This window comes from Carassius carassius, chromosome 9 (assembly GCF_963082965.1).
Source record: "Carassius carassius chromosome 9, fCarCar2.1, whole genome shotgun sequence".
Taxonomy (NCBI): Eukaryota; Metazoa; Chordata; class Actinopteri; order Cypriniformes; family Cyprinidae; genus Carassius; species Carassius carassius.
This window is the reverse complement of record NC_081763.1, coordinates 18,977,499-18,996,529: the sequence shown is the minus strand read 5'-3', so window position 1 is coordinate 18,996,529 and position 19,031 is coordinate 18,977,499. Positions and strand designations below refer to the sequence as shown.

Here is a 19,031-nt window from a genome sequence, read left to right as displayed (position 1 = left end):
AGTTGCTGTCTAATATAATAATATAGTCCTGCAAGATTGTGGTTATATTAAAAAAAGGTCTATAAATAGTCTATAAATAGTATGATAACAAATGATCTTAAAATATTTCATGTGCTGCCCAATGACAATAATGTGCGGAATGAGTTCAATAATGTGAGGGACGTGTTCTCGGGCGGAAATGGGATGGGGGGCTATGACGAGCATGTTCGATGGGAATCGCGTAAGGGAGGGGACGCAAGCAGCGCAGAACCCGGATGCTGATGCTGCTCGTGTCGTGTCGGATGGGGAGAAGGAATACAGGCAGAGTGAACGCGAGAAACCAGAGAAAGGCCCCACTGACAGAGAAACTGCTATCCTCGCGGTCACAAGGCAACCGAAGCGAACGGATTAAAGCCAGACAGTTTCCAGCGACTGTAACGCAAACTCGACAGAATGACTCCACGCGCGGTAGCCGAGGCGACGGGAGGAGAGCGCGAGAAGATGCTGTGATGTGCACATAGCCAGCGCGCGCGAGCGGGAGGGAGGGGGGGGGGCTCCTACTGTAGTTAAAGATGCTTGTATTTTGACTAGCAATGTACTCCTTACTAATAAAGCCAGGGATTTCCGCGCAAACACTATAGTTTACAAAAGCGCAATGTGGAACGCGCTCGGTGGATTAATTGGCGGATTCATGTGACGGAAGTCAGCGAGGCTTTCTTTCGCGAAAGGGTGGCTGTTTTCTCCCGTGTAATTCTCCCGTATTTCCGGATATGAGGCCTGGAAGATACCGTAGTTTATATCAGGCACGTCGGGACTCTCATCATTTACATCCAAACATTTATCAAACTAAAACGAAACACTTTGGAGAGTCAGTAGCAGAAGAAAGATTCACTTAATCTTAGACATAATACGTGCAAGGTGTCACAAACCGGATGTGCGGTTCTTTCGCAGAATAGATGTGGCCAAGTTTTTAATAAATAGGTCACTTGCAGTTTGGCAACAACGGGAGTCTACATGGATATAGTTTTAAAGATAAGATACCGGCGAAAACAAACTGATAACCGAACCAGGCTGCCTATTATCCTAGTTATCTTTACCTGTCTTCTATATTCATAATCATTTTAGTATCATTCACACCTATTACCTGATGTAGTCATATAGTAGCCCATCGGCCCAGATTTAATCGTGTCCCCTCATCATTCATCCAACAGCAGCCACAGGCCGTGTAAGTCGCAACAACTGCTGAAGCGTGGCGTATTAATAGGCTCGGCTGGATAAGCAACTCTGTTTATTTTTGATATTTTCGAACGGAAAATGCAACCAATCCATTTCCACGAACTTTAAGGAGACGGCAGATGTTTGGGAGTAGGCCACGGCACTGACAGCACGTCTCAGCATCCCTATGTCATCGCTCACCGTCTGTGATGTCTGTACGGCGGAGCTATTACGTGAGCAGGACAGGCACCGGCGGATACGTTGTGAAAATACACTGATTTATCCGCTTATATTGTGACACAAAAGCTCTGTCGAACGAAATGTCCGGTAAGGAGTTGTCGTGGAGTCAGGCAGCTCAGTATGTCGGGCCCTACCGACTGGAGAAGACGCTGGGGAAGGGCCAGACAGGTGAGAGCATTGGAGTTAATTGTTAATGCATTGGAATAAAATCTGCTCTACTTCGCGCGTCTCGTTAAAGAATTAATCTGTTGAAAGGTTGATTCGGCGATGAGCAAAGCGGTTAATATGTGTGCAGGGGTGTTTCAGCTGATGAAATGTACTAATGAGGCACAGAGGCAAGTGACAGACAGGACATTGTTTGAGGGAGGAAGATTATTTCATCGTTCTGGCTTTTATTTTTGAGTCATGATTGGCAGTGATTAATTCGTGCTGTTTCAAAGCCTGAATGAGACCGCAATCTGTTTTTTATCTATATTTATGTTTATATTTGTTATCCAATAGTGACTATCAATTGCACTACCCTAACAATGCTTGTACTTGTCCTAAGCATCTGTTCAGTTATTCCAGGTTGCTGGTACTTGCACTTTCGCTATTGCATTAGAGAAAGACATATATGCCATTGCTACTTGTAACAAATGGAAACTGTGGTTCAACTTTTCACTTTCCTTTGTAGCTGGAACTATACTTTTACTAGTAACTGTTCAATAGATTCTAGTCCTTATTAGTTATTCCTATAGTTTAGTATATCTGTGCTAGTAGTTTTACTAGTGCTCATTTATTTGATATTGGTGCATATTTATGGGAAACTAGAAACTTCCCCGACTGTTTTAACATTTCTTTTCTCACTAGATTTTTGCAGTGTTGTAAGTAATGAATCAGCTACTTTAGTTCAATGAAACAAGTAACGATTTAAATATATACAAGATTTGCAACAAACTGCAATTTGGTAACAGTAACTATGAAACAAGTAAAGCAACTAGTTAAGAAATGAGTATATAGTATACTAATGTAAAATGATCTCTATTAGATTACTAGTACTTAACAAAGGTACTAGACTATAGGTAAACCTGGATACTAGTTTGTTTAAAGGTTTAACAATTGCTTGTCAACGATCTGTTCTGAATGCAAAGGCCACACAGCACATTGTAAATATGATATGAATGTGCACAAGAGTGATATACATCTACATACATTAGGATGTAGACTGTTTTTTTTTGCAAGTAAAAGAGGGTGTCCATTAATGATTTATCTGACTGTCTATATGAGCAGTGTGTTTTTAGGATTTTTTTTTGGAGTGTGCATAAGTCATAGTGTTTTTGTTAGTGCTGCTTTTTTCAAGTGTAATAGAAATGGGAATTGATTACTTAAAATTGTGCAGTCTGAATGTTGCAGATGTTGTCTATGAATGTTGCAGATACCTGTTGTCTACTTTTACGGTTTCACTTGCATATCGTTTGGATTTGAATGTTGTCCACTTTTAAAAAGCATCTACGAAGAATGACCATATGTGTTCCTCTTGCAGGTCTGGTGAAGTTAGGAATTCATTGTATCACAGGACAGAAGGTGGCCATAAAGATAGTTAACAGAGAAAAGCTATCAGAGTCTGTTCTTATGAAAGTAAGTTTTGCATACAGTGAATTAACAATGGAAATGTCTAAAAGTTCTAGTTTTTCTCAGTCACCTCCTGCGTACGCAGCATTTTCTTATAGACAGTAACTCTTCAATAGCACAGCAGCTGCATAACTCCAACTGCTTTATTAACCACAGTATTTGCTGCATCTGGCCTAATGTTCTGTGCTAAAGAAATGCAAGATTGTCCCAGCTAAGTCATTTCTGTCCATGTCTACTGTTGATTGTCAGACTCTTGTTAATCTATTGATTGTATTGGTTCACTTTTAGTTGAGAGTGATCCTCTTTGCTTGGCTATTTCCTACATCAACGTTGCTCCTTTTTCCTAATGAACTCTCATTCAGTGTTCCTCGCTCTCCCCGTTTCTGCAGGTGGAGAGAGAGATAGCTATTCTTAAACTAATAGAGCACCCTCATGTCCTAAAACTGTATGATGTGTACGAGAATAACAAATATCTGTAAGTATTGCTGTTGCTCCACACATCTAAAGCATGTATTGCCTTGTCTTGTCTTGTCTTGTCCAGACTTACATCCTGCATTCTTTAGAAGTGTGCTTGTGTGTATCATTTCATGTGCATGTATCTTTGTGCATTTGTTTCATAAATGTCTTTCTCATTCTCTCAGATATCTAGTGCTGGAACATGTATCTGGTGGGGAGTTATTTGACTACCTGGTAAAGAAAGGCAGATTGACACCTAAAGAGGCTCGAAAGTTCTTCAAACAAATTATATCTGCTCTGGACTTCTGTCACAGTCACTCTATATGGTAAATGTCTCTTTTTAGCTTTTTATTTAATGTGCTGCACACCGAGATTACTTTACATGCTTATTTTTTTCCTAATATTTCTGCCTAATCAGCATTCTGTAGCAAGTATTGCGACATTAGGAATATGTGGATGAGTGTTGAGATGAAAATGTGCGGCCAAGTTAAGAAGGCGGAGCCGACTTGCATTATTTCAATATATGGTTACTTTATATGTATGGCACACATATAAGCAATTTCACCATCAAGTTAGGTACATCAACCATAACTCCTTCAAAAACAGCTAGAAGCCTTGGAGTTTTGATTGATGATCAGCTGACTTTCTCAGACCACATTGCTAAAACTGTCCGATCCTGCAGATTTGCTTTATTCAACATCAAGAAGATCAAGCCCTTTCTTTCGGAACATGCTGCACAACTCCTTGTTCAAGCTCTTGTTCTGTCCAGGCTGGACTATTGCAATGCCCTCTTGGCAGGTCTTCCAGCCAGTTCTATCAAACCGTTACAATTAATTCAGAACGCGGCAGCAAGATTAATTTTTAATGAGCCAAAAAGAATACATGTCACACCTCTGTTTATTAATTTGCACTGGCTTCCAATAGCTGCTCGTATAAAATTCAAGGCATTGATGTTTGCCTACAAAACTAGCACTGACTCTACACCCATTTACCTAAATTTGTTACTTCAGACTTATGTGCCCTCTAGAAGCTTGCGTTCTGCAAGTGAACGTCACTTGATTGTGCCATCCCAAAGAAGCACAAAGTCACTTTTACGGACTTTTAAATTAAATGTTCCCTCCTGGTGGAATGACCTCCCCAACTCTATCCGGACAGCTGAGTCCTTAGCCATCTTCAAGAATCGGCTTAAAACACATTTCTTCCATCTTTATTTGACCCTCTAACTTTAACACTCACTATTCTAATTCTATTCTTTTAAAAAAATCTAACTACCTTTCTAATCTTTTTATATTCTATTTTCTTTTCATTAATTATGTAATTGTATGTGTGTGTGTGTGTGTGTGTGTGTGTGTGTGTAAAGACCTCTAACACTAGCTTGCTCTATTCTTTTTTTATTCTATCTGTTTTCTTTATATTATATTATTTAAAATCCCATGCTAGGTGTACTGTGTTAACCTAACTGAGACTTGTTATAGCACTTATATATCATTGCTCTTTTTGTTGTTTTTGATTGCTTCCACTGTCCTCATCTGTACGTTTCTTTGGATATAAGCGTCTGCTAAATGAATAAATGTAATGTAATAAACTACTGTTAAAATTAAAAAAATAGTTCTTAAAGAAATTAATACTTTTATTCAGTAAGGGTGCATTAAATTGATAAAACGACATTTATAACGTTATACAATATGTCAATTTTGAATTAAAATTGTTCTTTTGAACATTCTATTCATCAAAGAATCCTGAAACATGTATAATGGTTTACACAAAAATATAAAGCAGTACAACTGTTTTCAGTGTTGATAAGAAATGTTTCTTGAGCAGAAAATCATCATATTAGAATGAATTCTGAAGATTCATGTGACACTGAAGCAATGATGCTAAAAAATCTATTAACAAATCTTACCAACCCCAAACTTTTAAACAGTAGTATTTTTTTGCATTTGATGTATGTTGAAAAAATAAAAAACAAAACAAATAAAGAAAGTGTATGTATTACTAAACTTTGTGATTTATTCTTGTTACATGTACTGCAGAGTATGCAACACAAAAAATCTCTTTCTCAGACCTTTCTCAAAGAATATTACAATATACAAAAGTATATTACAGTTTTGTCATTGAATTTTTTTTCCAGCCACAGAGATCTAAAGCCTGAAAACCTCTTGCTTGATGAGAAGAATAATATCAGGATTGCTGACTTTGGCATGGCCTCCCTACAGGTTGGGGACAGTCTGCTGGAGACCAGCTGTGGGTCAGTAGTTTGAGTTTGGGTGCTTTTAATACTGTATTAATTATAATGAAGAATTAATACTCTATATTATGTATCTGCAGATCACCCCATTATGCATGTCCTGAGGTCATCAGGGTAAGGACGAAGCTCTAAGAGCAAAAGCACCATATGTTTTAACATATAAGTCTCATAGGTTCACATTTTACAAAACAACCAGTGCTTATCAGTGGAGTTTTTTTATTCACAGGGAGAGAAATACGATGGACGTCGGGCAGATGTATGGAGCTGTGGGGTCATTCTCTTTGCTCTGCTGGTGGTGAGAAGATTGCTGCATCTTTTATTTGTCATTTCCAACATTTTCTCCACCTTTACATGCCTTATTAAAACTGTCAGTGGCTGGAAAATAAATGTTTTGTCTCAAAATTGCCATTGATTGTAGGGATAATGCAGGCTTTATGCTCTTGGTTGCCCCTTTAGAAATGTGTGTGAATTGTAACATTTCACCTCCCAGGGAGCATTGCCCTTTGACCATGATAACCTGCGTCAGCTGTTGGAGAAGGTGAAGAGTGGGGTATTTCACATGCCTCACTTCATTCCTCCAGACTGCCAGGCTCTCCTCCGTGGCATGATTGAGGTTAACCCTGAGAAACGCCTCACGGTATGCAACACAAAACTCAATGCACCTATATAGAAAGTGCATATGTACTACCATTTGGTAAGCGACTGCATTTGTTTGACCAATAAAAAGTAAAAAACGGTTATAAATTTGAAACAATCTTATAATTTCAAAGATTTGTTTTCTATTATGAACATTATATATATATATATATATATATATATATATATATATATATATATATATATATATATATATATATATATATATATAAAACACTTTTTATCACTTTATCAATTTAATGCATCCTTGCTGAATAAAAGTATTAATTTCTTAATGTATTGCCAAGAAATGTTAATGATAATTATTGATTTTTTTTCTTTTCTCAGTTGGAAGAAATACAAAAGCACCCCTGGTATCAGTAAGTATCATGTGAGGTACCATGAACCGTTCAGAAAAGATAATTATTTCCCGACTCTCATGCCATATCAAACCTGTATGCTGTTATTCTTTCCCACGGATCACAAGAGGAGAATTTGAGAAATATTTGAGTGGCACTTTTTCATACAACAACAGTTTTATAGTGTTTCTGTCAAGCTCCAAAACGTTTTGTGCAACAGTCAGACTGAATGTTGCTTTTAAATGAAAATCTTGCCATCCAATCTAGCATAGCCAGAGGTCTGCTCTTCACACAAAGCTATCATACTGTATGTCACCCAAAGATCTGGAATATAGCATTTTCGCAAAAATTCTCCTTCTTTGTTAAACAGAACTATTCCATTAAAAGTGGATTTTATTTTTTATGTTGTATCTAACGCCCTTTGGTGCATTCCACATTGATTTGCTTGTGTGTCTGTGTGTCTTTCTGTCTCAGAGGTGGCAGGAACGAGCCGTGTCCAGAGCAGCCAGCCCCGAGGCGTGTGTGTGTGAAGAGGATTCTGTCTCTTACAGATCTGGACCCTGATGTTCTGGAGAGCATGCACTCGCTGGGCTGCTTCAGAGACCGTGTCAAGCTCACCAGAGACCTGCAGTGTGAAGAGTAAGTCTGAACTTCTGTCTGTGTGACACCTCAGTCTGTAATTCAGAACAGAATAGTGCACAAACTCAAGATTTCAAGGATTTGGACTTCAAACAAGATACAACTGACTTTAAAAGGATAGTTCACTTAAAAATGATTTTACTCATTCCAAACATGTACGCTATGACTTACTTTCTTCAGTTAAACCCAAAAGAAGATATTTTGAAGAGTGCTTTTGTCAATACAATGAAAGTCAGTTAATCTCTCCCTTCCCAGAGAAAACCAGGAGAAGTTGATCTACTATCTTCTGTTGGACAGAAAGGAGCGCTACCCTAGTTATGAAGATGAACATCTTCCACCCAGAAATGATGTTGGTGAGTGAGCTTTTGCAGTTCAGGCCTATGCTTGTTGCTGTCATGTTCAAAGCTAGTCACTGAACACCCTGAGAATAGCTGGTAACCTAGAAAGCATGCTGGTGCTTTAGGCCTGAAAGTAAACCAGCTTCATTTAAGAGCTTTAAGGCAAACATCAGTGATTTGTAAATGTTACATATTGAGGGCTTGTACCCCAAAATAAACATGTCAAGACCAGACCAGGACTAAAAAGAGACTTCAAGGTGGAGAATCATCATCATTAGGAGGTTGACAGGGAAGTCGTAGCATGTGGTTATTAGGGCAGCGTAGCGAGTATTAGAGCAGGTGCTGCAGGTTAACTTCCTAATGTATTCAGAACAAATGTATGAAAAGTTGTCAATCTGGCACCGACATGATTTTTGACATTTTCCATTTACTTGCATACATTTTGTTTATGAAGAGGCTTATTATTTAAAATACATGTCTCTCCCTTATAGGGCTATACAATTAATTGAAATAACATTTTAAATAATCAAAATAAATTTGTGCACCGAGAACAACAACCTTTTGTTACATTGTTACATTCCTGTAATTGTAATCACAACAAGCAGTTTTCCAGCTTGGAGGTTTAACATGTGAAAGTAAAAAAAAAACTAGGATGGAAATATATTACCATTGAAATAATTACTGTTGTGATGTCAAAAAGCTAATAACAATAATAATACCAATTTATGAATGTAAAGTGGACTGAGACACTTAACAGAAGTGAAGTGAACTAAAGAGAGTTGAGTCCCCTTTAAGTGTCAGGTACAATACGAAAATGAAAAGAACTTAATTTTTTATTTATTATATAATTAAACTGAAAGAGTTCTGAGTTGTTCTTTATATGAGTGTGGGCCAAACATTAATTTGGAGAAAAAAGGCATAGGCTTAACTCATAATTTTGTATTTTTTTTTGCACACTTTATTTCTATGAAATTTTTTTGTCCTTTTTGCCTCAAAATCTAAGCTGCAACAAATTGTCATGTTAAGTGTTTATCGTATTATATTGCAGTGCAAATCTTACAGAATCTTGCCAAAATATGAGAAAATAATTGCATTCTGATTTTTTGAACATATTATGCAACCATAATATGTTAGTGTCTATCATTTTACTGTCATGCCATGATTATATATATATATATATATATATATATATATATATTCTATATATATAGTACAGACCAAAAGTTTGGAAGCATTACTATTTTTTATGTTTTAGAAAGAAGTTTCTTCTGCTCATCAAGCCTGCATTTATTTGATCAAAAATACAGAAAAAATGTAATATTGTGATATATTATTACAATTTAAAATAATTGTTTTTAAATTTATTATACTTTAAATTATCATTTATTTCTGTGATGCAAAGCTGAATTTTTAGGATCATTATCACATGATCCTTTAGAAATTATTCTAATATGATGATTCATTATCAAAGTTGGAAACAGTTCTGCTGCTTAATATTTTTTCTGAACATGTGATACATTTTTTTTTTAGGATACTTTGATGAATTAAAAAGTAAAAAAAAAAGATGCTGTTTTTAAAATATAAATATTTTGTAATAACAATATAGACTACTGGTCAGTAATTTGGGGTCAGTAATTTTTATATATATATATATATATATAAACAAACCTTTGATTCCATCATAGATATAGTAAGGTTTGAAATGGGACTTGTTCAAGAAGAGTACACAGTAGATGTTTGTGTTACAGTGGGTGTATGTTTGTGGTTGTGGTTGTGTGATCAGATCCTCCCCGTAAGCGGGTGGACTCCCCCATGTTGACCCGTCATGGGCGCTGTCGGCCGGAGAGGAAGAGTCTGGAGGTACTCAGTGTGACAGAGCAGGGCTCTCCAACACCTCCCCGCAGAGCACTGGATACCTCTGCACATAGCCAGAGGTACATGCAAAAATTCACTGATGTGTTGCAGAACTATGGATATTTTTGCACAAAAAAATACTTTTTATCGTGCAGTATTTGTGCATTTAACTATGCTCTCTTGCACATTTTTTTTTAGACGTAAACTAGACTGGTTATAGATCCACCTTATTAACAAAAAAGTGGTTTGCCTCTCATAATTTAATTGAAAAGATCTATTTGTGTGCATGTTCTATTGATCTTTAATCATGGCAACATTGAAGGGAATGTTACATGGTACATGGTAGTTTTTTTCTGATGTGTACAAAAATTAAGTGCTTGTACTTGTGAGTGAAAAATATTATTCATCAGATAAAATGAATATTGTATTTTTGTTGTAAGTGAAAGAAAATAAAACAAAACTACCAAGATTAAAATGACATGTATGTTACATTTAGGCATCATAGAGCGCAGGAAAATCAGTAACAGCAAGTATTATATCATCTTCCTTGTTATTTTTTGACCCTGTAAAAGCTAAGTAATGGTTGTGATTATACTAAATTTTGATTGATCAATGACACACAGTAGTTAAAAAAAAAAAATCACCCCTGGATTTTTGGAAATCTTCCACAGTGTGCACTGCTAGTTTGTGCATGACAGAGCGCCTGGACTCTTGTGAATGCAGGCCAATGCTGGCTGGTCACATCTCTCAGATTCAAAATGGACTTGCAATTGCTGCGTACCACGTAAAATGGTCTTAATTCTTCAAACAATGACAAAATGATAAAAAATTATGTAGAGAACCACAGTGTAGAGCATGCAAATAAACAGCACTATAAGCAGGTGCAATTTATTCCTAGTGAATTCCCAACCAAGAGTTTTATTTACACTAGGTGTGTATATGTAAGAAAATGTATATATCTATGAGCATGAAGGGATGTTTGACTGATATGTCCTGGTGTTCTGATAGGTCTCGGTCAGTCAGCGGAGCTTCAACAGGCCTCTCATCCAGTCCCCTCAGCAGCCCTCGAGTAAGTTGCTCCTCACCTTTAACTGATATTGAATTAGAAGTAAAATATTACTATGTAGAGCTCAGTTTACAAAGGAGAAAGGTATTGTGCTTGTTCTTGTTATTGTGGTATGAATAGCAAAAGCTGAACTGGATTCAGCTGCTCTTTTTATGTTCATCTATCTCACACTGTCCTCATACTGGAGTCATTATCCACACCAAACACACAAAAACATTAAGCTTGTTTTAACTTGCATTTTGCACAGTAATTAACGACCTAACTATTGTTTACTAATTTATACTAGATTTCACGTGCTTCTCAGTGAGCTATGCATCATTTTCCTAACGCTTCTCAGTTTAATTCTAATGTTAATAATCATATACCCATATCTATCATTAACGCTCATGACCATTGCTGTGTCCATCTCTCCATTCCTCTTTCCTTCTCCATCCTTCTGTCCTTTCTCTTCCTACCTGTCAGAGCCCAGTTTTCACTTTCACCCAAACTGAAGTCACCACTGCTTCCACCACCCAGTCCAAAGACCCCAAAGCAGGAAGTTCCACCACAGCCCGGGCATCCCAACGTGTGGCTGACCAAAAAACCCAGACTCTACCCTCAAAAGCAGCCTCTGACCGTCCCCACCTGCAGTCTATGAAGTCCCTTCCCCTGCAGACTCCTCCGTCTCCTTCACCCTCCCCCTCTCCGCACCTGTCCCCCGTCCCTCGCTTCTTCTTCCCTACTCCTTCTGTCCTGAAGTCTGTCACTAAGACCATCTATCCTAACTCTCCCAATGTGTCGCAGGTCACCCCACAGGGCTCCCCACTCCCCACCCCTCTGGGGACCCCTGTGCACCATCCACAGCACCCCCCTCCCACCCCGCCCTCCTCCTCCTCCTCTTCTTCCTCCTCACGAGCTGAAGGAGGTGGTGGTGTGGGCGGAGGTTCCATGTCCCTAACCCCGCCCTCCAGTCCTGGGGGAAGTGGTGGAATGGCTGCCAGTAGTTCAGCCCACTGGAGGACACGCCTCAACTCCTTCAAGAACAACCTGCTGGGTTCGCCACGCTTCCACCGCCGAAGGCTACAGGGTGAGAGGAGCATCGCCTTATTATTGCTGTCACTGAGTCAAACATCATTGTAACATTTTTTTATTTGTTTCATTAGTTCCTACGTCAGAAGATATGTCCAGTTTAACTCCAGAGTCCAGTCCAGAGTAAGTATTTATATATATATATATTACCTTTTTGTATTACCTTCATCGTTATCTTCATGTTAATCTTTAAAACAAAAAATAATTTAATGTCGATGTTAAATGTAATCTTTAACAAATCTCGATATATTCATTTTTCATACTGTACATTCTATTTTGTTATTACTATAATTAAAACTAATAAAAATATTTTGAATTAATCGAAAGAAAGATCAAATGAAGTTAAAAATATATTAGATGAAAAAGTGAAACAAAAACGTATGTACTGTTATATACTGTAATAGTACATAACACTAAAATAACGTTGTGCATTATAATGGTGTGATACTTAAATTCGCTTCAGGCTTTTAAAAACCACTGGTTGTAATTTTTAGTGTTTAATTTTAAATTTATTTACACAAAGTTGAATTTTAATATTAGTAATTTATTGGTTTATTTGTTATCAGCCATAACATGAAAACAAGTACAACATTTTAATGTTGGTGCATTTTACATGTGCTATGTGTTATACGTTCAGTGTTGACACAGCAAAAACTACGATTCAGTGTGCATGTTCTGAAGCTTTTGCATCATATTTGGCTACTTTTCCCTGAACATGTACAATTCTAGGAATGAAGGCAGCTGAGAAGACCCTTGCAAAAGTATTTTCAAAGACAGAGGTGTAAAGAGTGCCTGAAAACCATACTTGAGTAAAAGTACAGATACTTTAAAGTAAAAACTCCATTACAAGTTACAAGTCACCTATTCCAAAACAACTTGAGTAAAAGAGTATCTGATTTAAAAAGTGCTTAAGTATTTTACTTATACTAAATATAGAATCAAAGATGCACTAGTCAAAGAACAAGCCAGTGAAAAACAAGTAAGAGCTGATTTGCGAGTAGAGCAATCTTATTTATTTTCTAAAACCAAAATAAAACTGAACACCTCAAAAAAACAAAACAAAAAAAAGCCTTCTTGCACTGGCTGCAGTCATGTCCTCATCTCAAATATAAAACACCTGTGATTCACAACTACTTGCTAAGAAACTGCCATTCATGTAAAGTAGCCTTGTTGACAAGTTTGGTAAGGGCAAAACACACAAGATATTGTACTCCATAATGTGTATTCGCTGTAGAATGAGAGCCATGAAACTGCATGTGTAATGTAAATTTTGTGTATTAATCTGCATATAATTGGATCTTTTTCTATAGGCTGGCAAAGAAGTCTTGGTTCGGAAATTTCATCAGTCTGGAAAGGGAAGAGCAAATTTTTGTGGTGATCAGAGACAAGCCACTAAGCTCAATCAAGGCTGACATTGTCCACGCCTTCCTATCGGTTAGTATCATTTAAATATAGGTTTAATTTTAAACCTGATTCCAAAAAAGGTGGGACACTGTACAAATTGTGAATAAAAACAGAATGCAATGATGTGGAAGTTTCAAATTTCAATATTTTATTTAGAATATGACATAGATGACATATCAAATGATTAAACTGAGAAAATGTATCTATGGGTGAAAGATCTGGACTGCAGGCTGGCCTTTTCAGTACCCAGATCCTTCTTCTACGCAGCCATGATGTTGTAATTGATGCAGTATGTGGTCCGGCATTGTCATTTTGGAAAATGCAAGGTCTTCCCTGAAAGAGACAACGTCTGGGTGGGAGCATATGTTGTTCTAGAACTTGGATATACCTTTCAGCATTGATGGTGCCTTTCCAGATGTGTAAGCTGCCCATGCCACACACACTCATGCAACCCCATACCATCAGAGATGCAGGCTTCTGAACTGAGCGCTGATAACAACTTGGGTTGTCCTTGTCCTCTTAAGTCCAGATTACATGGTGTCCCAGTTTCCCAAAAAGAACTTCAAATTTTGATTCGTCTGACCACAGCATAGAGTTGTAGCCAGAAACGGCGAATGGCAGGTGGACTGTGTTCATCGTCAATGTTTTCTGGAAGTATTCCTGAGCCCATGTTGTGATTTCCATTACAGTAGCATTCCTGTATGTGATGCAGTGCCATCTAAGGGCCCGAAGATCACGGGCATCCAGTATGGTTTTCCGGCCTTGACCCTTACGCAGAGAGATTGTTCCAGATTCTCTGAATCTTTGGAAGATATTATGCACCGTAGATGATGATAACTTCAAACTCTTTGCAATTTTTCTCTGAGAATCTCCTTTCTGATATTGCTCCACTATTTTTTGCTGCAGCATTGGGGGAATTGGTGATCCTCTGCCCATCTTGACTTCTGAGAGACACTGCCACTCTGAGAGGCTCTTTTTATACCCAATCATGTTGCCCGTTGACCTAATAAGTTGCAAATTGGTCTTCCAGCTGTTCCTTATATGTACATTTAACTTTTCCAGCCTCTTATTGCTACCAGTTGCAACTTTTTTGTAATGTGTAGCTCTCATGAAATCCAAAATGAGCCAATATTTGGCATGATATTTCAAAATGTCTCACTTTCAATATTTGATGTTATCTATATTCTATTGTGAATAAAATATAAGTTTATGAGATTTGTAAATTATTCCATTCCTTTTTTACTCAGTGTCCCAACTTTTTTGGAATCGGGTTTGTATGTTAGGTGTTTCCTTTCCTCTTCCTCTTCTCTTCACTTCATTTAAGCTTTGTTCATTCTTTTTTGAGGATTTGAACTTTGATGTATGTCTCTGTTCTCCTCTAGATTCCCTCCCTGAGTCACAGTGTCATCTCTCAGACAAGTTTCCGGGCAGAGTACAAGTCCTCCGGAGGTCCGTCTGTCTTCCAGAAGCCTGTCAAATTTCAGGTTGACATCGCCTTTTCTGAGGGAGAGAGAGAACGAGAGAGGGAGAAAGAGAGAGAAAGGGAGGGAAGGAGAGAGACTGGCATCTACAGCGTCACCTTCACCCTGTTATCAGGTATTTAAAAAGACGAGAGATTTCTGTTAATTTCTGTACAAGTGCTCTTCCCATATTTGTTTACATTAAAAAATGTAAAAAAAAAAAAAAAGACGAGAGAGTCATGAGTATGTACATGCTGTCATTTCTACAGATGTGATAATACTGTTTTTCAGGTCCTAGTCGCAGGTTTAAAAGAGTGGTAGAGACCATTCAAGCTCAGCTTCTCAGTACACATGACCAGCCCTCTGTGCAGGCGCTTGCAGGTGAATGCTCCATGCCAACACACCCCCTCCAAAAAAAACAAAACCTTTTACTCATACACAAGAAGTATTAATTTATTTTAATACCTTTTTATTTGGACCCCCCCTACCCATTTCATTTTATTATATATTTTTTTGTACTTTGCATGTACATTAGTTTTTACTCTATAAGAACTAATGTACACTTAATTCCTGCCAATATTTGATTGCGTAGACACTATTTTATGATAAGTGAACAGAGCTGGACAGTGACATCACTGAATCATTGATGACTGTAACTGAAAAATTTAGTGTTTACTATTGTCTTCTTGATTTATCGACACTGTTTTCCTGTTAAACACTATAAAGCTGCTTTCACACATGTTGCATTGTATAAAGCACTATGTAAATAAAGTGACTTGACTAATTGCAAGTTTCAGTTTTAGGGCAGCCAAAGTTTATGTGGTAATTTAAAAATGACCAAAAAACCCAACATTAAACTTTATCTTTAAGTAAATATCCAGTGGCATTTTCATGCATAATGCAGGCAAAATGTGAAGGTTTTAGATTTTATAATATACCATGTACCAAAATCTAAACCTAAAATTAATTTGTCGCCTTTTTTTTAGTTTGGTTTTTAGATCTTTTTTCTTATTTTTATTAGAGAATGCGAAGGTTTCAAATTTCATAATGTACCACGTAACAAACTCTGAAACAAAAATCCATTTGTGACCATTTTTTTCATGTTTTTTGTTTTTCTTCTCCCAGATGAGAAAAATGGGCTTTCGTCTCGCCCACCCAGCACACCGACCCGTCAGAACTCTCGTCGCTCGGAGGGCGGAGGTGATCGCGGTGAGCGAGCAGAGCGCAGCGATCGAGGAGAAGGGAGCAGTATTGGCGGTAGTGCTGGTGTACTACAAAGGAAGGGGTCTGGCAAGGATAAAACTCGCCTCCTTTCCTCAAATGGGACCCAGTCTCAGCCCTAAGTGAACTAATCAGACAAGCTTTTGAGCGGGTGGGGACGATCCCCGCTCTCGATTCCCCCCAGACACGACTCCCTCATAGTCCATCTGCACAGTACACAACAACAGGTTTATACTCAACCTTGATTTTCACATTACTAGCGGAAACCCTGGGATTCAACTGCAACAATAGGAGAGTCAGGAGTCTATCCACATGGAAGTGTTCTTACATGCAAATAATCGTCTGATAAAAAATTACCTTCTTAGGAACAAAGGATTTGAAAAGTGGAAGCAAGATGTGTAGCTTAATATAAAGCCTGGCTATAAATTAATTCATACAGTACAAACAAATAGATTGATATACCAATGGACATCCTGTGATCTAATGCCAACAAACTATACAAGGAGGAACAAACACTAAGTGGGACAGGAAAGAAAATGTGTCAGGTCTCTAAACATATCATCGTCATCATCATTATCATAAGCAATGATCCATCAGAAAATCACAAAGAGTTGTTTGAGGTAGAGGAAAGCAAATATGTCGGGAATAAGAATTCATTCTTAACACCACTTGGAGCACAAAAAAAAGGATTTCTAGAACACCATGTAAAGAAAAGAATAGTGATTTTTTTAAACGGGAATCAAAATTTTGTAACCCAAGATGCTAGTATAGTCTTATGTGACTAAACCTTTATGATTTGAGGACAGACGATGCCTTTAGTGAGATCTTAAGTGCTGAAGATCCTGAACTCCTGAACAAGTAATCAGTCAGTTTCAGATGTGCAGCGGAGAGTGGCCCACTGGAAGCTACAGTTGGCAAAATTTGAAGTCTTCACAGTTCTGAGAGTATCTCAGATGCACCCTACTCACTAAGCAGTGCACAGAGGGATGAGCAGGCATCTAGATTTCCTTTGACACATTCACACAGAAACTAAACAAGAGGAACATAATAGCCAGTCAGTCCCTTGTGTCATACATAGAGACAGCGGGAAGACTCCTCTGTTTGCTCATGTGACTCCTGGTAGAACTTCCATAATAAGTGGTAGTCCACAAAAATCTTTTTTTTGGTTTCCACTTAGATATTTATATTATATGTTAGAGCTGAGATGTGAAATATTTCCGACAACAAAATGAAGTGAATGTCAAACATGTTAAATTGTAATTTATTTATTTAAAGATATTTATTTAATTTTATTCATATTTTCATATTTTATTTATGTATGTATTTTTATTTATTTGGATTGGATTAGTGCTGGGTGTTGCTGGTAAAGTCAAAATGATTAGGGTAGAACATTTTCAAAATGGAAGATAATCTGCCTTCTTCTGTCTGTTCCCAAATATTTTAAAAACAAAGCTGCAAATGTGCGTTTAAAAACATTTCAAAAGCCTAAGATTACCCATCTCATTTTCATTTCATTTTAAATAAAAAAGAAGCAAACTCACAAAGGAGAAAGCTGGAGAAAAACTTTGAAAATCATCCAAGCAATGATTCTATGCCTTGGATGTCTCCCATGGGGAAAATACTTCAGAACCTTCCTGGATGTATGACGTAAAGACTAAAGTGAACCTTATGGAAGCAGTGGAACAAAACAGAGGGAATAAGAAGAAGGCCTGCTGTGTTCACTCTTCCTCTTTGAGAATGTTACCCAGACAAGAGCCCAAAGTTTCGGACTCGTGTGTACCGGGCCAGCCCTTTGTACAAAATGCGAGCAGTATTCTTTTTTCACACACACACACACACACACAGACACAAGAAGACTCTCCTTCTCAAAACTGACAATATGAAACAGAATGAATGATAAATGGACTTTGATACTGGAATGCACTGTCCTAAAGATAGAATTGTATTCAAACAAATAGTTGTCCCTTTCCTCGGCCACCCATGGGAATTGGTGAAGTGCTCTCATAAGTGCAGACTCAGGATCAGTGGGGCTTTTTAGCTCATTACATTTGTGAATGGGGGGAACCTGATCCTGAATATCCACTTAAAACTCTTTCTCCAATGAGCCTCTGCCCTTAAGCCCAGAATCTGACCGTAATGCTCATCTCTCTCTCTTCCTCTCTCCAGTTCACTCTTTTCCTGATGCAAGGAGCACTGAATGCAAAGCAAGATTTTGCTCTGGTCCTCCCTCTGTCACTATCCTGCAGCCATCACATACACTCCTGCCCAAAAATAGCAGTTCAGTTCAGTCATCAAGCAGCTCTTGCATCATCCTGAATTGGTTTTTCAATAGCACATTGAATATATTTCACTAGTCTTGAATGTTTAGAAACATTGTTCATTAGATATAATACGGGGTACATTCTTATTTTAGTACACTCCAAATGCCTTAAATCCACATGTACAAAACGTTCAGCACGTGTGCTCTCAAACATGCCGGTCACTCGCAGAGGCAGAGGAAATGCCAGAGCAAAACCCTGAAGACGTTCTATATTCAATTCTGTTAGTTCTCAGGCAGGGTAAGTCTGGAAAGTGCAAAAACAGACTGGACACCAGCTCTGAGTGAATGTGAAATACACCCCACATGCTTTCTCTGTGTTCATGACACTCTCCTGCTCTACGTGTCCATCCTCTCCTCCTCCTCCCTTTCACATAATGCACTGAATGATATTCTGTTTTTGATACTCGCCTCACACTTACAGCACACGTATCACATTTCATATGTATCGTTAGTCTTCACTTATTTACCATACATTATATACCTCATCCTGCTCTTGCATCCCAATCATAAAATTATACTTTAGACCATCCCTTTCCCTCTTCTCTCATTATATACATACACCCTGCCTGCCCCAATGTATGCTCCCCCTCCCTCATCTCTGTTCATTGTAAACAGAAAATATTACTCATATCTTCATTCTTTATTCATTCTATATTCACCTGATGATTAGTGATTATCTCTGTCGTCATTACTGAATACTCCTCTAAAGATTGTAAAGCTGTACTCTTTCTTCCCCGTTGCACACAGTAGGAACTTTTTTTCATAAGAAATGTAAGCCGTAAAATGGAGGGGAAAATGGCAAGAAAATAAATGTCTTGTGTTATAATAAAAAAAAGAAAGTGCACTATTATTATTGCCTGTGATAAAGAACAATAAACAATATAAAAATTAAAATATGTGCCATTATATTTCCTAAT

General features: G+C 37.7%; 1 protein-coding gene across 2 annotated transcripts; it reads left to right on the top strand.

The window, feature by feature from the left end:
- Positions 1 to 239: 239 nt before the first annotated feature.
- On the top strand, positions 240 to 16,629 carry LOC132149194 (serine/threonine-protein kinase BRSK2-like). 2 transcript variants are annotated; one of them, XM_059558203.1, is made up of 19 exons: positions 240 to 1,602; positions 2,957 to 3,051; positions 3,435 to 3,520; positions 3,687 to 3,827; positions 5,633 to 5,749; positions 5,830 to 5,863; positions 5,976 to 6,044; positions 6,240 to 6,386; positions 6,734 to 6,765; positions 7,219 to 7,383; positions 7,639 to 7,736; positions 9,505 to 9,655; positions 10,584 to 10,644; positions 11,425 to 11,707; positions 11,784 to 11,832; positions 13,020 to 13,143; positions 14,496 to 14,709; positions 14,865 to 14,954; positions 15,699 to 16,629. In XM_059558203.1, exons 1-19 carry the CDS (start codon positions 1,515 to 1,517, stop codon positions 15,914 to 15,916), a joined length of 2,262 nt encoding a protein of 753 aa, XP_059414186.1. In that variant the 5' UTR covers positions 240 to 1,514; the 3' UTR covers positions 15,917 to 16,629. The 2 variants fall into 2 exon arrangements, with proteins under 2 accessions (XP_059414186.1, XP_059414185.1); XM_059558202.1 differs by having other exon boundaries at positions 11,104 to 11,707.
- The last annotated feature ends 2,402 nt before the right edge of the window (positions 16,630 to 19,031 follow it).

Excerpts from the sequence above, each read along its gene's own strand:
- LOC132149194 (XM_059558202.1), top strand. The coding sequence starts at position 1,515 with ATGTCCGGTAAGGAGTTGTCGTGGAGTCAGGCAGCTCAGTATGTCGGG. Across the intron at positions 6,045-6,239 it reads TTCTCTTTGCTCTGCTGGTG|GGAGCATTGCCCTTTGACCA; the intron begins GTGAGAAGATTG and ends TTCACCTCCCAG. Across the intron at positions 11,708-11,783 it reads CCACCGCCGAAGGCTACAGG|TTCCTACGTCAGAAGATATG; the intron begins GTGAGAGGAGCA and ends TTGTTTCATTAG.